General features: G+C 44.3%; 1 protein-coding gene across 1 annotated transcript; it reads right to left on the bottom strand.

Moving 5' to 3' along the window:
• Positions 1–977: 977 nt before the first annotated feature.
• On the bottom strand, positions 978–10300 carry dync2i2 (dynein 2 intermediate chain 2). The gene is made up of 9 exons (XM_058054025.2): positions 10077–10300; positions 9066–9326; positions 8882–8991; positions 8644–8801; positions 8463–8572; positions 6889–7056; positions 6497–6729; positions 6272–6429; positions 978–1911 (listed from the first exon to the last, which is right to left on the bottom strand). The coding sequence occupies exons 1-9, from the start codon at positions 10152–10154 to the stop codon at positions 1673–1675; spliced, it is 1515 nt and encodes a 504-aa protein (XP_057910008.2). The 5' UTR covers positions 10155–10300; the 3' UTR covers positions 978–1672.
• Between the last annotated feature and the right edge of the window lie 7206 nt (positions 10301–17506).

The raw sequence follows: 17506 nt of genomic DNA, 5'->3' as shown, positions 1-17506 counted from the left end.
TGCTTTTCACTGAAGCACCAAAGCTCCGAATCTGTTCCATGGGTGCCATTTTTGAGAACAAGTGCTTTTGTAGGGCCCTATGATTTCTGCGTTAAATGGGACCTTTCCTGCTTTTTCCATTTTGCTGACCTGTAAATGGAGTTAGAATGTTCTATTCTCGTGTTAAACGATGCCAAAGTTTCAGATAATGAAGTTTGCGCATTTGGAAGTGAGCCCTGAAAGAAGTTTGGGATGGCTCAAAACACCCGAGGGAAATCCAAGGAAATACAGCTGGAATAGGTGCCGATTCTAGAAGCTCTAGAAAGTTTTGTATCGGTTATGGTGTGTAAGCCACAACTCAATAAGAAATAAGCATAATAGGTCCCCTTTTGAAGGAATTGTGGAAAGTAATGGAATTTACTGTAAAACCAACTCTTGCAGAAATAATTTGAATGAAATGCTGTCATCGTGAAGTGATGGAATGTTTGTGTGGGAAGTACTACTTCTGTTTACATCAGAGTTGATGCTGTGAGAGACAAAGATACACAACGTAACTAACACCCGTTTCTCCCAGAAATGAGCAGTGTCACTGGTCCGTGAGTTGATCAAAGGTCTTCAGTCACTGTTTTACCATCAGTTTGATTTGAAACAGTTAACTCGGCATCGGGAATTTTACCGCAATTTATCATTAACTCATTCAGTCCCTCTTGGTACCGGCCATTTTGACTTTTTGAAACACAGAATATTGTGTTCTTAGGTTATATGGAAGTGGTATGTACTGAACCAAAACAAAGCTCAAACTCATCTTTCATCAGGAAGACGTTTGTTTCTAGCTTTTTGCGTTCTTTGGTAATCAGCTTCCAAACTAGAAAAGAAAGAAAGCCAACCTTTTGGGGAAAAATATCAACTTTTACGTTGACATAACGTAGCCACATACGTATATTTCACCTAAATGTCTAAACATTGATGTCACAACATAAACACAGAAACTTGCTTTACATGAAAATAATTTATTTACAAATATAAAACCATGAACTATTTGCAATTTTCACTTTTGCAACTGAACTGTGTGTGTGCACATGGGAGGATACATTCAAATTTCCCCTCAATGCCTAATCTCTTGAACGCTACAAGACTTTTCACCTCCTGGTTGCTATGCAGCATGTAGTTCTATGTGGGAAAAGTTGCAGGCCGAGTTGCAATGCACTTCTGCCACCCTGTGGCCGTGTTTCCAGCTTAAAACTGCAGCAAATGTGCGCTCTTCTATTGTGGAGTTGTGTCATCACCTTTTGTTAGCCTCCAAAATGTAAAAGACCTTTTCATCTAAATTATTCAACAAACTGCATAATATACCACCATGATTACAAAGCCCGCGCTGTTGCATGACAATAACACGGAAAAGCAACATAATGTAAGGGGCATTTTTTTCCCTTTCATCTGCCATACATTATACAGCAGAGAAGTACAGCCACATACACATGAAGACGCTGAAAAGTCATTGAAATGTTTACCCCCCCATTCAAATACCAGAAGTAAGGCAGACTACTCTTGGCCACATGGTGGCAACCCAGCAATCCATCACCTAAAAATTCAGTATCTTGCTTTGGTTACTTTCTTTCTTCTCCTGTGCATGTTGTTGATGTTCCTAAGCCACGCCAACCACCCAAGCTAGAAGAAACATTGTCATGTTGTGTCATTCTGCCACCTGACTGGCTATCTGCTCCAGCAGGTTGGTCTCTGTGGGCTTCTGCTCTGTCAAGTCGGTGCTTAGTTTCCAAACGCCAACTGTTCCGTCACTTCTTCCCACTGCGAGGAGGCCGCTGTGCTGGCCGTTGAAGGCCAAACATGTTGCAGCCTTGCCATCGCCTCCCTGGCCAATGGTGGCCACCGGCCTCAGTGACCTGCCGCTCAGGTCAAATATCTGCACCTCACCTGGCCAAGGAGAATACAACCTACATTTGAGACACATTCATCAAGAAAATTAAAGAAAAAGGAAAATAATTTAAGCAATAATAAACAAATACGTATGTACAGTGCGTCCGGAAAGTATTCACAGCGCTTCACTTTTTCTACATTTTGTCATGTTACAGCCTCATTCCAAACTGTATTAAATTAATCTCTTACCTCAAAATTCTACACAAAATACTCCATTATGACAATGTGAAAAAGGTTTTTTTTTGACTTTTTTTGAATTTATTAAAAATAGAAAACTAAGAAATCACATTTACATAAGTATTCACAGCCTTTGCCATGAAGCTCAAAATTGAGCTCAGGTGCATCTTTTTTCCACTGATCATCCTTGAGATCTTTCTACAGCTTAATTGGAGTCCACCTGCAGTAAATTCAGTTGATTGGACATGATTTGGAAATATAATAACTGTCTATATAAGGTCCCACAGTTGACTGTGCATGTCAGAGCACAAACACCAAGCATGAAGTCAAAAGAACTGTCTGTAGACCTGCGAGACAGGATTGTCTTGAGGCACAAATCTGGGGAAGGATACAGAAAAATTTCTGCTGCTTTGAAGGTCCCAATGAGCACAGTGGCCTCCATTATTCGTAAATGGAAGACGTTTGGAACCACCAGGACTCTTCCTAGAGCTGGCCGGCCTTCTAAACTGAGCGATCGGGGAAGAAGGGCCTTAGTCAGGGAGGTGACCAAGGCCCCGATGGTCACTCTGTCAGAGCTCCAGCGTTCCTCTGTGGAGAGAGGAGAGCCTTCCAGAAGGCCAACCATCTCTGCAGCAATCCACCAATCAGGCCTGTATGGTAGAGTGGCCAGACGAAAGCCACTCCTTAGTAAAAGGAACATGGCAGCCCATCTGGAATTTGCCAAAAAGCACCTGAATGACTCTCAGACCATGAGAAACAAAATTCTCTGGTCTGATGAGACAAAGATTGAACTCTTTGGTGTGAATGCCAGGCGCCATGTTTGGAGGAAACCAGGCACTGCTCATCACCAGGCCAATACCATCCCTACAGTGAAGCATGGTGGTGGCAGCATCATGCTGTGGGGATGTTTTTCAGCAGCAGGAACTGGCAGACTAGTCAGGATAGAAGGAAAAATGAATGCAGCAATATATAGAGATATCCTGGATGAAAACCTGCTCCAGAGCGCTCTTGACCTCAGTAGACTGGTCATGTACCTTGACCATATAGACAGTAGACATTAGCACACAGCCAAGATCTCAAAAGATTGGCTTCAGAACCACTCCGTGAATGTCCTGGAGTGGCCCAGCCAGAGTCCAGACTTGAATCCGATCAAACATCTCTGGAGAGATCTGAAAATGGCTGTGCACAGACGTCTCCCATCCAACCTGATGGAGCTTGAGACTTATTGCAAAAAAGAATGGGCAAAACTGCCTAAAGATAGGTGTGCTAAACTTGTGGGATCATATTCAAAAAGATTTGAGGCTGTAATTGCTGCCAAAGGTGGATCAACAAAGTATTAAGCAAAGGCTGTGAATACTTATGTAAATGTGATTTTTTTTGTTTTCTATTTTTAATAAATTCAAAACATGTCAAAAAAACCTTTTTCACATTGTCATAATGGAGTATTTTGTGTAGGATTTTGAGGTAAGAGATTAATTTAATTCAGTTTGGAATGAGGCTGTAACATGACAAAATGTAGAAAAAGTGAAGCGCTGTGAATACTTTCCAGATGCACTGTACATTTAAAAATCAAGCAAAAAAATATTTACAGGTTGTCTGGACAAAATATATCCATCCATTTTCTATATCGCTTATCCTCAATAGGGTTGCGGGGGTATGCTGGAGCCTATCCCAGCTTTTGTCAAGAGGCGGGGGACAGCCTGGACCGGTCGTCAGCCAATGGCAGGGCACATATAGACAATCATAATAATCAAAAATATACAGTACAACTTTACATAATTTTATAACGCTTCAGTAAGTTTGTTTGCTGATTAGAGCATGAAGCAGTAATTTAGAATATTCAACTTTTCATCGAATCACCAGTCAGGACACATTTACACTTCACAGACACTTTGACAGACAGGAGAGCTAAAGGCAGAGTTATACTTCCCGCACGAACGAGCAGCTTGAGAGACCATGTGTGACTTTATACAGTGAAGAAAATAAGTATTTGAACACCCTGCTATTTTGCTATTTCTCCCACTTAGAAATCATGGAGGGGTCTGAAATTTTCATCGTAGGTGCATGTCCACTGTGAGAGAGATAAACTAAAAAGAAAAATCCAGAAATCACAATGCATGATTTTTTAACAATTTATTTGTGTGATACAGCTGCAAATAAGTATTTGAACACCTGAGAAAATGAATGTTAATGTTTGGTACAGTAGCCTTTGTTTGCTATTACAGAGGTCAAACGTTTCCTGTAGTTTTTCACCAGGTTTGCACACACTGCAGGAGGGATCTTGGCCCACTCCTCCACACAGATCTTCTCTAGATCAGTCAGGTTTCTGGGCTGTCGCTGAGAAACACGGAGTTTGAGCTCCCTCCAAAGATTTTCGATTGGGTTCAGGTCTGGAGACTGGCTGGGCCATGCTAGAACCTTGATATGCTTCTTACGGAGCCACTCCTTGGTTTTCCTGGCTGTGTGCTTCGGGTCGTTGTCGTGTTGGAAGACCCAGCCACGACCCATCTTCAATGCTCTGACAGAGGGAAGGAGGTTGTTCCCCAAAATCTCACAATACACGGCCCCAGTCATCCTCTCTTTAATGCAGTGCACTCGTCCTGTCCCATGTGCAGAAAAACACCCCCAAAGCATGATGCTACCACCCCCATGCTTCACAGTAGGGATGGTGTTCTTCGGATTGTACTCTTCATTCTTCTTCCTCCAAACACGCTTATTGGAATTATGACCAAAAAGTTCTATTTTGGTCTCATCTGACCATAAAACTTTCTCCCATGACTCCTCTGTATCATCCAAATGGTCATATGCAAACTTAAGACGGGCCTTGACATGTGCTGGTTTAAGCAGGGGAACCTTTCGTGCCATGCATGATTTCACATCATGACGTCTTAGTGTATTACCTACAGTAACCTTGGAAACGGTGGTCCCAGCTCTTTTCAGGTCATTGACCAAGTCCTGTCGTGTAGTTCTGGGCTGATTCCTCACCTTTCTTAGAATCATTGAGACCCCACGAGGTGATATCTTGCATGGGGCTCCACTCCGATTGAGATTGACCGTCATGTTTAGCTTCTTCCATTTTCTAATGATAGCTCCAACAGTGGACCTTTTTTCACCAAGCTGCTTGGTAATTGCTCCGTAGCCCTTTCCAGCCTTGTGGAGGTGTACAATTTTGTCTCTGGTGTCTTTGGACAGCTCTTTGGTCTTCGCCATGTTACAAGTTAAAGTCTTACTGATTGTATGGGGTGGACAGGTGTCTTTATGCAGCTAACGACCTCAAACAGGTGCATCTGATTCAGGATGATACATGGAGTGCAGGTGGACTTCTAATGGGCAGACTAACAGGTCTTTCAGGGTCAGAATTCTAGATGATACACAGGTGTTCAAATACTTATTTGCAGCTGTATCACACAAATAAATTGTTAAAAAATCATGCATTGTGATTTCTGGATTTTTCTTTTTAGTTTATCTCTCTCACAGTGGACATGCACCTACGATGAAAATTTCAGACCCCTCCATGATTTCTAAGTGGGAGAAATAGCAAAATAGCAGGGTGTTCAAATACTTATTTTCTTCACTGTACTTATTGCGGCGTCTGCTCCCAAACTGCAGGGGGCAGTATATCGAAAACACAGGAAGAAATTTGCCATTGTTTACTCAGCTGCCAACATGGCGACACTTGCACGTCTACTTCTTGAAGAAGAGGAATTGTTTTGTTTTTATTTGCTGCTGTGACAGCAAATGAAGAGGTTTGTCACATGGCTAGGCTATCCCAGTGGTCTCTGCACTATGATTCATATAAATGGCAGTATTGCTATACTTCAGATGCGGGGACAAGACTGTGTGCGTGGTCCCGGAAAATTTGGGACGGGCGTGGATGAAAAAGTGACATAATTCAGAGACGGTTGGATGGACAGTATACCGAAGTCAGGACACATTTCCCGCCTTACAGACGGTTGGATGGACAGCAATGACAGCAATATTTTCAAATAACTGTGGAAGAAATGTCCAGTTTCAACAAAACAAAAGTACGTCCACATAAAAACACATCCACTGGCTCGCATTTTAACACTAACAAGTGACACGACCCCGGGGGGAAAAAGACTAATTGGGCCCAGTTTGTTCATTTTCATTCAGGGTATACTCGCGTTTGTTGCTAATAAGACAGAAAACTTTGCTGTACCTTGTCCTGTGGCTGCAGCAAAGAGCAAAGGCCGGCTTGGAGACCACTGCACCTTAAACACATATGTGTCTGACACTCGAAGGGACAGTAGGGGGTTGGACTGCAGCAGAGAATGTAGGTGAGCCAAACCATCAGTCCCTGCGCTCAAAAACAGGTTCCTAAAACAAAAAAAACAGCACAGTGGGTCACCATAGCTTTAGTTAGCCATCGCTGTCACGTCTGTACCTGTGAAAAGGTGAGCAGTGTATGGAGTGGACGGGACCGCTGCCGGGCCTGAAGGAGAAGACTACCGGAGCTCTCAGTGGAACGCTTTGACTTTGAGGCGGGACCGCAGCTGGTGTCTGGGAGGAGAGGGAGCATCTCAGCAGAAGGCCTCCCTCGGAGCCGACAATCAAGGTATCCGGGTCCCAGGCGGAGAGATCCATGGAAGTGACACCCACGGTGATGGTTCCTTGGGCCTACATGCAACATCAAAGAACGCTTGGAATGACATTCTCGGCAGAAACAACCACAAGTTTGGATTTGTCAGCGTTTAGCTGATAAACGGTGGTCTTTCATTGCAGACAAATAAAAGTATCTGCTGTAAGAAGACATAAATAAAGCCAGGTCATGTTCACCTTGAAGCTGCTGCTGACAGAAGGAAGCTGCTGTTGGACCAAAGCAAATGCTGCCTTCAGTACAAATCTTCCTTGCTCCGAGTTGACCGTCCACAGCAGGAGTCTTCCTCCTGAGCATGCACTCAGAACTCCAAACTCTCCTTTATCGTGTAGTGGCACCCAGGTTACCTACACACACACACACACAGAGAGAGAGCACATCATGATGCTCTTTTCAGCCATTCTATTAAGGAGACATTTTAAAAATATGGTAAAATCAGCAATAATTTTACAAGAATAAAGCCAACCATCCATCCTCTATGCCGCTTATCATCACTTAGGGTTGCAGGTACGCTGGCGCCTATCCCAGCTGACTTTAGGGGTCCACCCTGGACTGGTGGCCAGCCAATCACAGGGCACATATAGACAAACAACCATTCATACTCACATTTGGAATTTGGAGTGGCCAATTAACCTAGCATGTTTTTGGAATGTGGGAGGAAACCGGAGTACCCGGAGAAAACCCACGCATGCACGGGGAGAACATGCAAACTCCACACAGAGATGCCAAGTACAGAATCAAACCCAGGTCTTCCCAATCTCCTGACTGTGCGGCCTACGTGCTAACCACTTGTGCGATGCAGCCAAAAAGGTAAGAGAAAAAGTTTGAATTTATCGACAAAAACTTGCAATATTATGCAAGTTAACTTGTAATATGAGGTAAAATGTCATTTTAGTAACAAAGAGCTGAAATATGATGACACATAGTGGATATATTTGGAAAAATGTGTTGGGGAATGAGCTATGGTAATGGTTTAATTTTATTGAACATGGATCAAGCTGGAATAAATCACATAATTCAGTTTACAGTTCCACATGTCAAAAAGGAGTAGGAAGAAGCAAAGCTTATTAAATCCTACCCCTCAACCCCTATCAGTTTCACAGTACGTTTATTCACTTCCTGTACTCCAGATGTGATTTTTAATACATAATGTAATTGTTAAAGTGTTTTCACAATCCTTTATAACAGTGCTTCCTAAACTTTATACAGTCACGTACCCCTTCAGACATTTGACCTGAAGCCATGTACCCCCACTCTTGAACCTTATTGTGGTAACTATTGAACTATTGAAGATAATTCAGTGGTTCATTCATGCACTGAAAGGAGTTTGCTAGTTTTGATCCTGCTTGTTGAGTATGAAGTGTCCAATATTTGACTGGAATCTTTCCATGATGTCCCAACTGTAAAGCAACCACTACCCCCTTATTAACAGGACCTGAAATACAAAAATCCATACAACCAGTGTCCTTGTATTTTGCAAACATCAACTGCTTGCATTGTTTCTTGAATTGGCAAATCTTAGTCCATTATTTAAGTCCCTTACTCAATCCGTTCCATAGTTTGATTCCACATACTGAAATGCTGTGGCTGTAGCGTTGTCCGAGGTCTGCCCCGGGGCCTTCTCCCAGCTGGGCATGCTCGGAACACCTCAACAGGGAGGCGTCTGGTAGGCATCCGTACTAGCTGAAGGAGTTCAAGTATCTCTACCCTAAACCTACCCTAGCCAAGGAAAATCTCATGTGGACTCACTGACCTGACAAACAGGCTCCCTATGGCTGTCTGCAGACATGCCTGTTTGCATCAGCACTGGATCTGTCGTCTGACTGGTGTCCCAGACCACCACTTCTCCACTGTACAAACCACCTGCAGCCACGACAGAACACACGTTCACTCCTAAGTGGGATGGTAGAAGGTTGCAGCAATGAATGGCCTACCTGCGATGAGAGCAGGCCGCATGGGGTGGCAGCTCAGGGAAGTCACTGCAGTTGTAACATTGATGACCAGATCAGCTTGTTTGGGGTTCAGACCTCTATGGTCCAGGTTCCACATGCACACGTATGACTTGTCATCGCTCCAGTCGCCTTCTCCCATCCTGCCCATCAACGCAAAAAGCAGCCAGTGAAGCACACGCTCACGCCAAATGGGTGTTTGATGATGGCTGTAGGAACATACCGGCCATATGCACAGACGACTGATGCACCAGTGCAACTCCAGGATACACTCGTTACAGGAAGCGATCGCTCCACAGCTTTGGGATGTTCAAGTTGGTGAAGGCACAAAACCTACAAAATAAAAAGACATGGAACCATGGAACCCGCCATGTGTTCTCTGCCAGCATAGTGTTGTACTGTGTTACCATCTGATTGTGTTCTTCCCAGTTGACCTGAAAGCCATCGAAAGCGTGACTCTTAGCGCTCCTGACCAACTCTCTGATGACTGGGACCTCCACCCGGCGTAGGAAATCCTTCAGGCCCGGAGAACAGAGCTCGTCGTGGGGGTCTTGGAGGAAGTGAGTTGTGACTTGATCCTGCAGTTCCGTCTGAGTAGCACCAATCACACAGGAAACAGCCTGGACTCCTGCTTCAGTGCTGTCAATCACCCTGGTCTGACAGCCTCTCTGAAACATTTACACATAGACACACAGACACACAGAGACACACAAGGGGAAAATGCATACATTAGGTCTTGCTCCAAAAATGTGTTTAATAAAGCAGGGGTGAAAATCAAACTTTGATATTTTGTAAAGCAATTTGTGAGGATAAACAGGTAATACCATGAGAAAAATTATGTTATGTTATTATAGCAGCATAGAGTTGAAATATTAAAGAAAAAAATATTTTTAAAAAGTGGTAACATGAGAATTAAAACAAATTAAAGTTATAGTTTTGGAAAATTGGGAATTGGGAAATTGGGGGAAAAAACAACAGAAATGGAAAATCAGATGTAATTTCACAAGAATAAACTCGTAATATGAGAAAAATAATGTCATTTTAGTAGCACAGAGCTGAAATGTTAGGTTATACATACTTCAAGAAAAAGTTGCATCTCCAGGTCTACACACATACAGTACACACACACACTGCAATCTAACTTTACATGAGAAAGGGTGGAGAAGTCAAGGTGTGTATTTCAGGCTGGAAAACATTAAATAGTAAAACAGTAAAAGTCCAGGTGTTTATCGACATTTTAACTAGAAGCTAAGTTGCTAATACAATTTCATTTCACGTTTTTGTATGAAATGATTTAAAAGCACACAAACACTTTCTTTCTTCTTCACGAAGCCTCATCACTACAAATGCCCTCCTGTTCATCGTCATCGATACAAATCAATACGGGTTCCGGTATTGACATTGCTGGTGAAACGTACCGATTCCTGGGTCAACTGCTGACATTTCTTCCATGAGGACGGTATACTCACAGGCACTTGAGCTTCGTCGCTAAACATAGCAATAAATACCAAAGAATCAACGTTTTCCTCTTGTTAATAAAACCAACCGCAGGCAAACAATGTTGTCATAACACCCGTCAACAAATGTCTTCTTCTGTTCGTTGCTATTCTTCTTCTATGGATGTCTGGGGGCGGCCAGCCAGTCTGAGGTCAACCAGCGCCCCACACAGGAAGGGAGAAAAATGGCGTAAATGTAGACATGATCTCATCAATGAGCTGTGATCTTAAAGCGCCTAATTGTTTGTTTTGAAATCTCGGACTGTCCCTAAATGCCATTGTTGGGGTAAGTTACTCAAAACAAATATTCCTCGTGAGGAAAAAGCGGTAGAAAATTAATGAATGAATGAAGTAATAAGGGTGTATACATTTATATATATATATATATATATAAATTTAAAAAAATGTTTACTTATTTATTTATTGAATCATTTACTTTTTTAAAAATAGTCAGGGTAATTTGGCGTGCCTTTATTACAAATAAACTATGTTATACTTGGCATTGTTGCAGCTGTGTATTTAACTATTTATGCCACAGCGAAACAGTCACTATTCACTCCTATTGTGATTAAGCACAACCCCACAAGACTGTGAAGTGAGTCATAAAACAATGCAGGCACATTTAGAAATGTTTGATAAGTTTCCATGAATGCTCTTAGCATGCTTTTCAGTGTTGAAGGAGTGGTGCTGGGAACATCGAGTGCAGGAAGGTTTCTAATGTTAATGTGTGCTTCCAGTCCCGCCCGGGGCACTGCCTTATGACGTGTATGATCCTTCACAGCCATTTTGTAATCCTAAAAATAGCCATTTCATTCATTGATGTCAGTTATTACTTTGAAATATACACAATGAGTTATTTTCCATACTCATGTCTTACATTAAAGACATTATGCTCACAAACTCAAACTGGCAGGCACCCTGACCCAACTCAATGTGTAGCGTGTCAAACTTGCAGCCGCCTCACTTGAACGAGAAGTGTGCAAATTCAGAGAATTTTTATTTTTATTACATTTTATTTTTAAGATCCTGTTAAAAGCGATTGGACTAAAATAGTAAATACATTTAGAAAATATTAGCATTTTGTTATATGTTTTTTTGATTGTGTTTTTTTTCATAATGATCCTCACCTGCCTCTCCTGACTGCACATCACTGATACAGACACACTAACACACCTACCAACTGCAGATATGCAGGTTAGGCGTAGTACCTCATTTGCTTAGCAGTTAGATGTTATTTACTCAACAAACACAGCTGTCATTCCCACTATATGGCATCAGGATATCAATAAAACGTCACACACAGAGCAGAAGAAATTCATGCTTCGAATATAGCTCTGAAAACATTAGAAAACCAGAGAAAATGGCCACTGATTGCAACCACACACGCACACCAGCAGGGAAGTGACTATTTTAAATGGTGGAGTGGGCTGGGCCCTTGGTTCCTGACCAAGGGGGTGGCACTTCACCCCAAGGGGGAACTAGCACTAGCTCCAAGCAACTAATTTTAAACAGTAAATGGTCTTTCACTTGGAAAAACAATTCCAGGTGATTGGACAACTACAGGAAATGTGATCAGGGAGACGGGTAGGAGAGTACTTGGTGTGTCATCTGGAAAAGAAATCAGACAGAGACTTGGTGGTGGAATGAGGGGGTGCAGGAGTGTATACAGTGAAAAAGGTTAGCTAAGAAGAAGTGGGACATGGAGAGGACTGAAGAGAGTAGACAGGAGTACAGAGAGATGAATGGTAAGGTGAAAGTAGAGGTGGCAAAGGCCAAACGAGGTCTATGATGACTTGTACGCTAGGTTGAACAGTAAGGAGGGAGAGATGGATCTATACAGGTTGGCAAGGCAGAGAGACAGAGATGGGAAGGGCGTGCAGCAGGTTAGGGTGGTCAAGGATAGGAATGGAAGTGTACTGACAGATGCCAGTAGTATGGTGGGAATATGGAAAGAGTACTTTAAAGAGTTGATGAATGAGGAATACAAGAGTAGAAGAGGTGTCGGCTGTGGACCAGAAAGTAGCAAAGATCGGTAAAGTGGAAGTGAGAAGATCATTGAAGAGGATGAAGAGTGGGAAGGCACTTGGTCCTGATGGTATACCTGTGGAGGTATGGAAGTGTCTAGGAGATGTAGCAGTAGAGTTCCTGACTGGGTTGTTGAATAGGATCTTTGGTGGTGAGAAGATGCCTCAGGAATGGAGAAGTGTGTTGGTGCCCATTTTTAAGAACAAGGGTGATGTGCAGAGCTGTGGCAACTACAGAGGTATAAAGCGAATTAGCCATACAATGAAGTTATGGGAAAGAGTAGTTGAAGCTAGACTAAGACCAGAAGTCGGCATTTGTGAGCAGCAGTATGGTTTCATGCCAAAAACAGTACTACAGATGCAGTATTTGCTTTAAGAATGTTAATAGCAGCATTGTATATTTGTAGCTCTGGAGAAAGGCTATGACAGGGTGCCTATATATAGCTATATATATATATATATATATATATATATATATATAATTCGCAAATGACACAGCCATTATGGGATTTATTATAGATTACGCTGAGGAGGAGTACCTGAGCCTGGTGAGGGCCACGATAACAACCTGCAGCTGAACACCTCCAAAACTAAGGAGCTGGTCATCGACTTTGGGAGGAACAGACCCAGTCCTAGACCAGTTCTGCTGGGAGCGGAGGAGGTGAAGGTTGTTCAGAACTACAAATACCTTGGGTTGTAGCTGGACAATAAACTGGACTGGTCATGCAACACGGGGAAACTCTACAAGAAAGCTCAGAGCAGGATGTACTTCCCGAGAAGACTGAGAGCTTTCAACATCTGCAAAAAGCTCCTGTGGATGTTCTACCAGTCTGTGGTTGCCAGCGCTCTTTCCTATGCTGTGGTGTGCTGGGGAGGAAGCACAACAGAAGCAGACCTCTCTTGGCTGGAGAAGCCGATCAAGCGGGCGAGCTCAGTGGTCGGGATGAAGCTGGACTCTCTGGCAACAGTGGCAGAGAGGAGGACTCTCAACTTGCTGCGGGTGACTCTGGACAATGCCAGCCACCCTCTGCACACTGTCCCCAGCAGCCAGAGAAGCATGTTCAGCGAGGGGCTGCTCCTAAGTGCAGGACCAACAGACTGAAGAACTCATTTGCTCCCAGTGCCATCAAACTGTTCAACTCCTCATTGGGGGGGGGGGCATGTTATGTTTATGAAGATGTGGCAAACGGCGCTCTTATTTTGAAGGACGGTCATGGAAGTGTGTTCTGTGTGTGTGGAAAATGTATGGTGGAGACAAGCTACATTCAAAAATAAATGTGCTATGTGTATTTTTTTCACTCAGAACTTCTGCATTGTCATCGGGCGCTGTGCAACATTCCTTACATTAAAGCCGTAAAATACAAGGTGGTGAAAATATACTCATCGAGCCAGAGTCGCGCACACATAACCACACAAGCTAACCCTGCTAGCTTCCACTCAGGCTCTGATGTCCTGGTAGTGAGTAGTTTGTGAGTAGTCTGCAGTCTGTGAGTAAACTCAGATCCGCTAACACATTCACCTTCTCTCTTCTCTGCTGTCAATGAAAGTTGTCATATTTGTCGGCATGAAGACTCACATAGTGGCGACGGAACATACAGTTCCCATTCACTTCTGTGAATAAACCATTTTTCATGGAACACTCTGCTTCCATTTTTTCCTATTGGGGTAATGAGGGTCCCAAAGCACATAAAGCACATAAAGCACATAATGTTAAATCCGGAAGCTGTAATAAATGACACAGGTAAAACACAAGGTGCTGGCTGCACTTGACTTGCTCTATGCTGGTTAATAGGGTTTGCTTGCTTAACACAATTACTATAGCACCATGTAGGGGTCGTAATTAGAACACCAGGTCATTTATTGAAAAATGCAGCTCATTATTATACTAGTTTACATTCTTGCCATTTTTCAACTGGTCTTTGAGCAGTAGCTTGTGTTCATGAGCTGAATACAGTCCAACAGCTTTAAAAACCTCAAACATAAAAAGTCATTTATCTAATGCAATTTGTACTCCATATAAGAATACATGAAAATACGATGGTATTATCCCAAACTTGCTGATTAAAAGAATGCCTTCTGGCTGTGACATTAATAACACAGCCGGAGAAGGGCATGGAGAAGAGTTAAGGGAGTAAACACTTGGCAGCTACATGCCGAAGACGTGATGACGATGCTCCAAAGGCACGCCACTTCCACACACACACACGAGCAGCGCACCTGAGCAGTACAGGCACAATGGCAAGATCAATGTAAGTTTTGTGATTGCATTATAATGTTAGAGCTGAAGGAGACGTGAGCTCTTTCATTACAATTGTACTCTTTTATTAACAAAGCACTTGGGTGCCCTTGATGTTATTTTGTGATCATCAGATGGAGGCATTTTACAATGCACATTATTATAATAACAGTTGAGGCAAATATTCATAGGTGAGGAACTCCAAGTCAGCTTTTTACGATGTTGAAATAACAAGTACAGGACAGGAAATGTTTGTGGCATGTAAAGAAACAGTAGCTTTGGCTGGTGGTTGTATGCTATTTTGTTACTCATGGTTCCCTCCAATTGGTCCAATGGGTGTCTCTGTATTTGATTATTCACTTAATTTTAAATCATTTATTGAATGGGGGAAGCTTGCACTGGATGATCCATGGTTTATAGGGAGCTGGTGCGGGTCACCTTCCTGGGGGGCCTTTGGCACACTGGGGCGTGGCCTCCCGTTTCCTTTTTGCCATTAAATGGGGTGTGGTTTATCACCTGGCTCTGGGGCTATTTGGCATACACACACAGGCACAAACACACACAAAGGCACACAAACACACACATATACACACGCATATTGCCTCTGATCCCTCCTGTCTGGTGCAAGTTCGTTGTACTCTCATGTCTCGTCCCAGCATTCCTTGTGATCTCCTCGCTCCCAGCTTAACTCCCTGCTATTGGCTCTTCAACCCGCCGCTCAACTCGCGGCTCCAGTGGATCCAGCAGCGGCTTCGCTCCCTCCACCGGTCCTGACTTCCGCCTTGCCGGCCGCCACGTGTCCACAGTTGTCACGGCCGGAGTGGTTCTCTGGCGAGTCGGGCGACGTACGCCCCTTTTTGACCAAGCGTGAACTCCATTTCGAACTTCAAGCCCCCGCATTCATGTCAGAACGTGCCCGGGTGGCTTTTGTGATCTCCCACCTCACGGGCAGGGCAGGAGCGTGGGCCACCACGGAATGGAGCCGTCGGTCCGCTGTGTGCGAGTCCTACGCAGCATTCTCCAAGGCACTGGAGCAAGTGTTCCAACGCCAGCCGTCCGGCAGAGAAGCGGCTCGCTCCCTTCTCCAGCTACGTCAGGGGCGTCAGCGTGTCACCGACTACGCTGTCGAATTTCGCGCTCTCGCGGCAAACGGCGACTGGAACGCCCCCGCGTTGTTAGACGCATTTTTTCTTGGACTGTCCCCCCACATCCGTAGACAAATGATCCCTTTGAAACTGCCAGGAACAATTGATGAACTCATCGCCTTGGCTGTCATGATTGAGAAGCGCCTTCATGATCACGAAGAGGAGAGCAGGTCGAGCGGGCGAGATTCCACCACACACTGGGGTGGCAACCTAGGGCACGTCAACAACGTCCGGCCCACCCCTATCGCCGTGCCACTTGCTGCGCCCTCTGCTGACGAACCCATGCAACTGGGACTAACCCGCCTGTCTCCAGAAGAAAGGACCCGCCGCCGAAGTGAGGGCAGGTGCTTTTATTGTGGTCAAGGGGGACATCTAGTGGCTAATTGTGGGGTCAAAATGGGCAAAATAAGCAACCTGGGACACGGCTCGGTGAGTCTTAATGTCTTAAGCAATCCTGCTCTCTATAAACCTTTGGTACAATTTTGCTCTCAGCATACATCCATCATGGTGCCAGTATTTGTAGACTCTGGGTCAGATGCCAATCTCATTAGTACTTCTCTCGCCAGGAAACTAAAGCTTCGCCTGTGCCCTCTACGACACCCCCTAACGGTGAAGGCGGTGGACGGAAGTTCTCTGGGCAAAATTAATCACAGAACTCATCCGGTCAAGATTTCATTTCCCGACAGTCATACAGAAAGACTAAGTGTCCATGTATTCTCTAGCTCTGATCATGAAGTTATATTAGGGCACCCTTGGTTAAAGCAGCATAACCCCCACTTCGATTGGGCTTCTGGCCAGATCGTTTCTTGGGGGTCTGGCTGTCAGGACAACTGTTTGGTGAGTGCCAAAACAGTGATGGAACAACAAGGGGAGGTCAATCTAGCCTCTGTTCCAGAGTGTTACCATGATTTAGCAGCTGTCTTCAGTAAAGTCAAGGCCAAGTCACTGCCCCCCCACCGGGTCCACGACTGTGCTATTGACCTGTTACCAGGAACCACACCCCCACGGGGAAGACTCTTTTCCTTGTCCCCTCCTGAACGTCGTGCTATGGAGGAATACATTCAGGAGTCACTTGCAGCAGGGATCATCAGGCCTTCCTCATCTCCTGCGGGGGCTGGTTTCTTCTTTGTAGAGAAGAAAGACAAAACCCTTCGGCCATGCATAGACTACAGAGGACTTAACGACATCTCCATCAAGAACCGGTATCCCCTGCCCCTCATTGCCACCGCCACTGAGCTCCTGGAAGGAGCTAAGATTTTTACCAAGCTGGATTTGCGTAATGCTTATCATCTTGTCAGGATACGAGAGGGGGACGAATGGAAAACAGCCTTCAACACCCCAACCGGACATTATGAGTACTTGGTGATGCCCTTTGGACTGACCAATGCCCCAGCAGTGTTTCAGGGCCTTGTCAACGACGTTTTGAGGGACATGTTAAATATTTTTGTGTTTGTTTATCTCGATGACATTCTGATTTATTCTCGCGACGAATCTACTCATGTGCAGCATGTCAGGAAGGTGCTGCAAAGACTCCTGGACAACCACCTATTTGTTAAGGGTGGAAAATGTGACTTTCACCAGTCTTCGGTATCATTTTTAGGGTTTATTCTGTCCGAGGGGAAGGTGAGGATGGATCCAGGAAAAGTCTCTGCTGTTGCAGAGTGGCCCACTCCTTCGTCTCGTAAGGATGTTCAAAGATTTCTGGGATTTGCAAATTTTTATCGTAAATATATCAGAAACTTTAGCTCGGTAGCCTCTCCTCTCCATGCTCTCACGTCTCCTTACAAACCATTCCACTGGACTTCTGAGTGTGAGGAAGCTTTTGTGAAGCTTAAGGATAGGTTCACCACAGCCCCGGTGCTTGCCATTCCTGATCCCCATCTGCAGTTCGTGGTCGAAGTGGATGCATCAGATATTGGAGTCGGAGCCGTCCTGTCCCAGATCGGT

Source organism: Doryrhamphus excisus, linkage group LG5, assembly GCF_037039965.1.
Source record: "Doryrhamphus excisus strain RoL-2023G ecotype Guam linkage group LG5, RoL_Dexc_Guam_v1.1, whole genome shotgun sequence".
Taxonomy (NCBI): domain Eukaryota; kingdom Metazoa; phylum Chordata; class Actinopteri; order Syngnathiformes; family Syngnathidae; genus Doryrhamphus; species Doryrhamphus excisus.
This window is presented reverse-complemented; position numbering and strand designations above follow the sequence as displayed.

Excerpts from the sequence above, each read along its gene's own strand:
- dync2i2 (XM_058054025.2), bottom strand. The coding sequence starts at position 10,154 with ATGTTTAGCGACGAAGCTCAAGTGCCTGTGAGTATACCGTCCTCATGG. Across the intron at positions 7,057-8,462 it reads ATAGGGAGCCTGTTTGTCAG|GTAACCTGGGTGCCACTACA; the intron begins GTCAGTGAGTCC and ends GTGTGTGTGTAG. Across the intron at positions 6,430-6,496 it reads CACTGCTCACCTTTTCACAG|GAACCTGTTTTTGAGCGCAG; the intron begins GTACAGACGTGA and ends TTTTTGTTTTAG.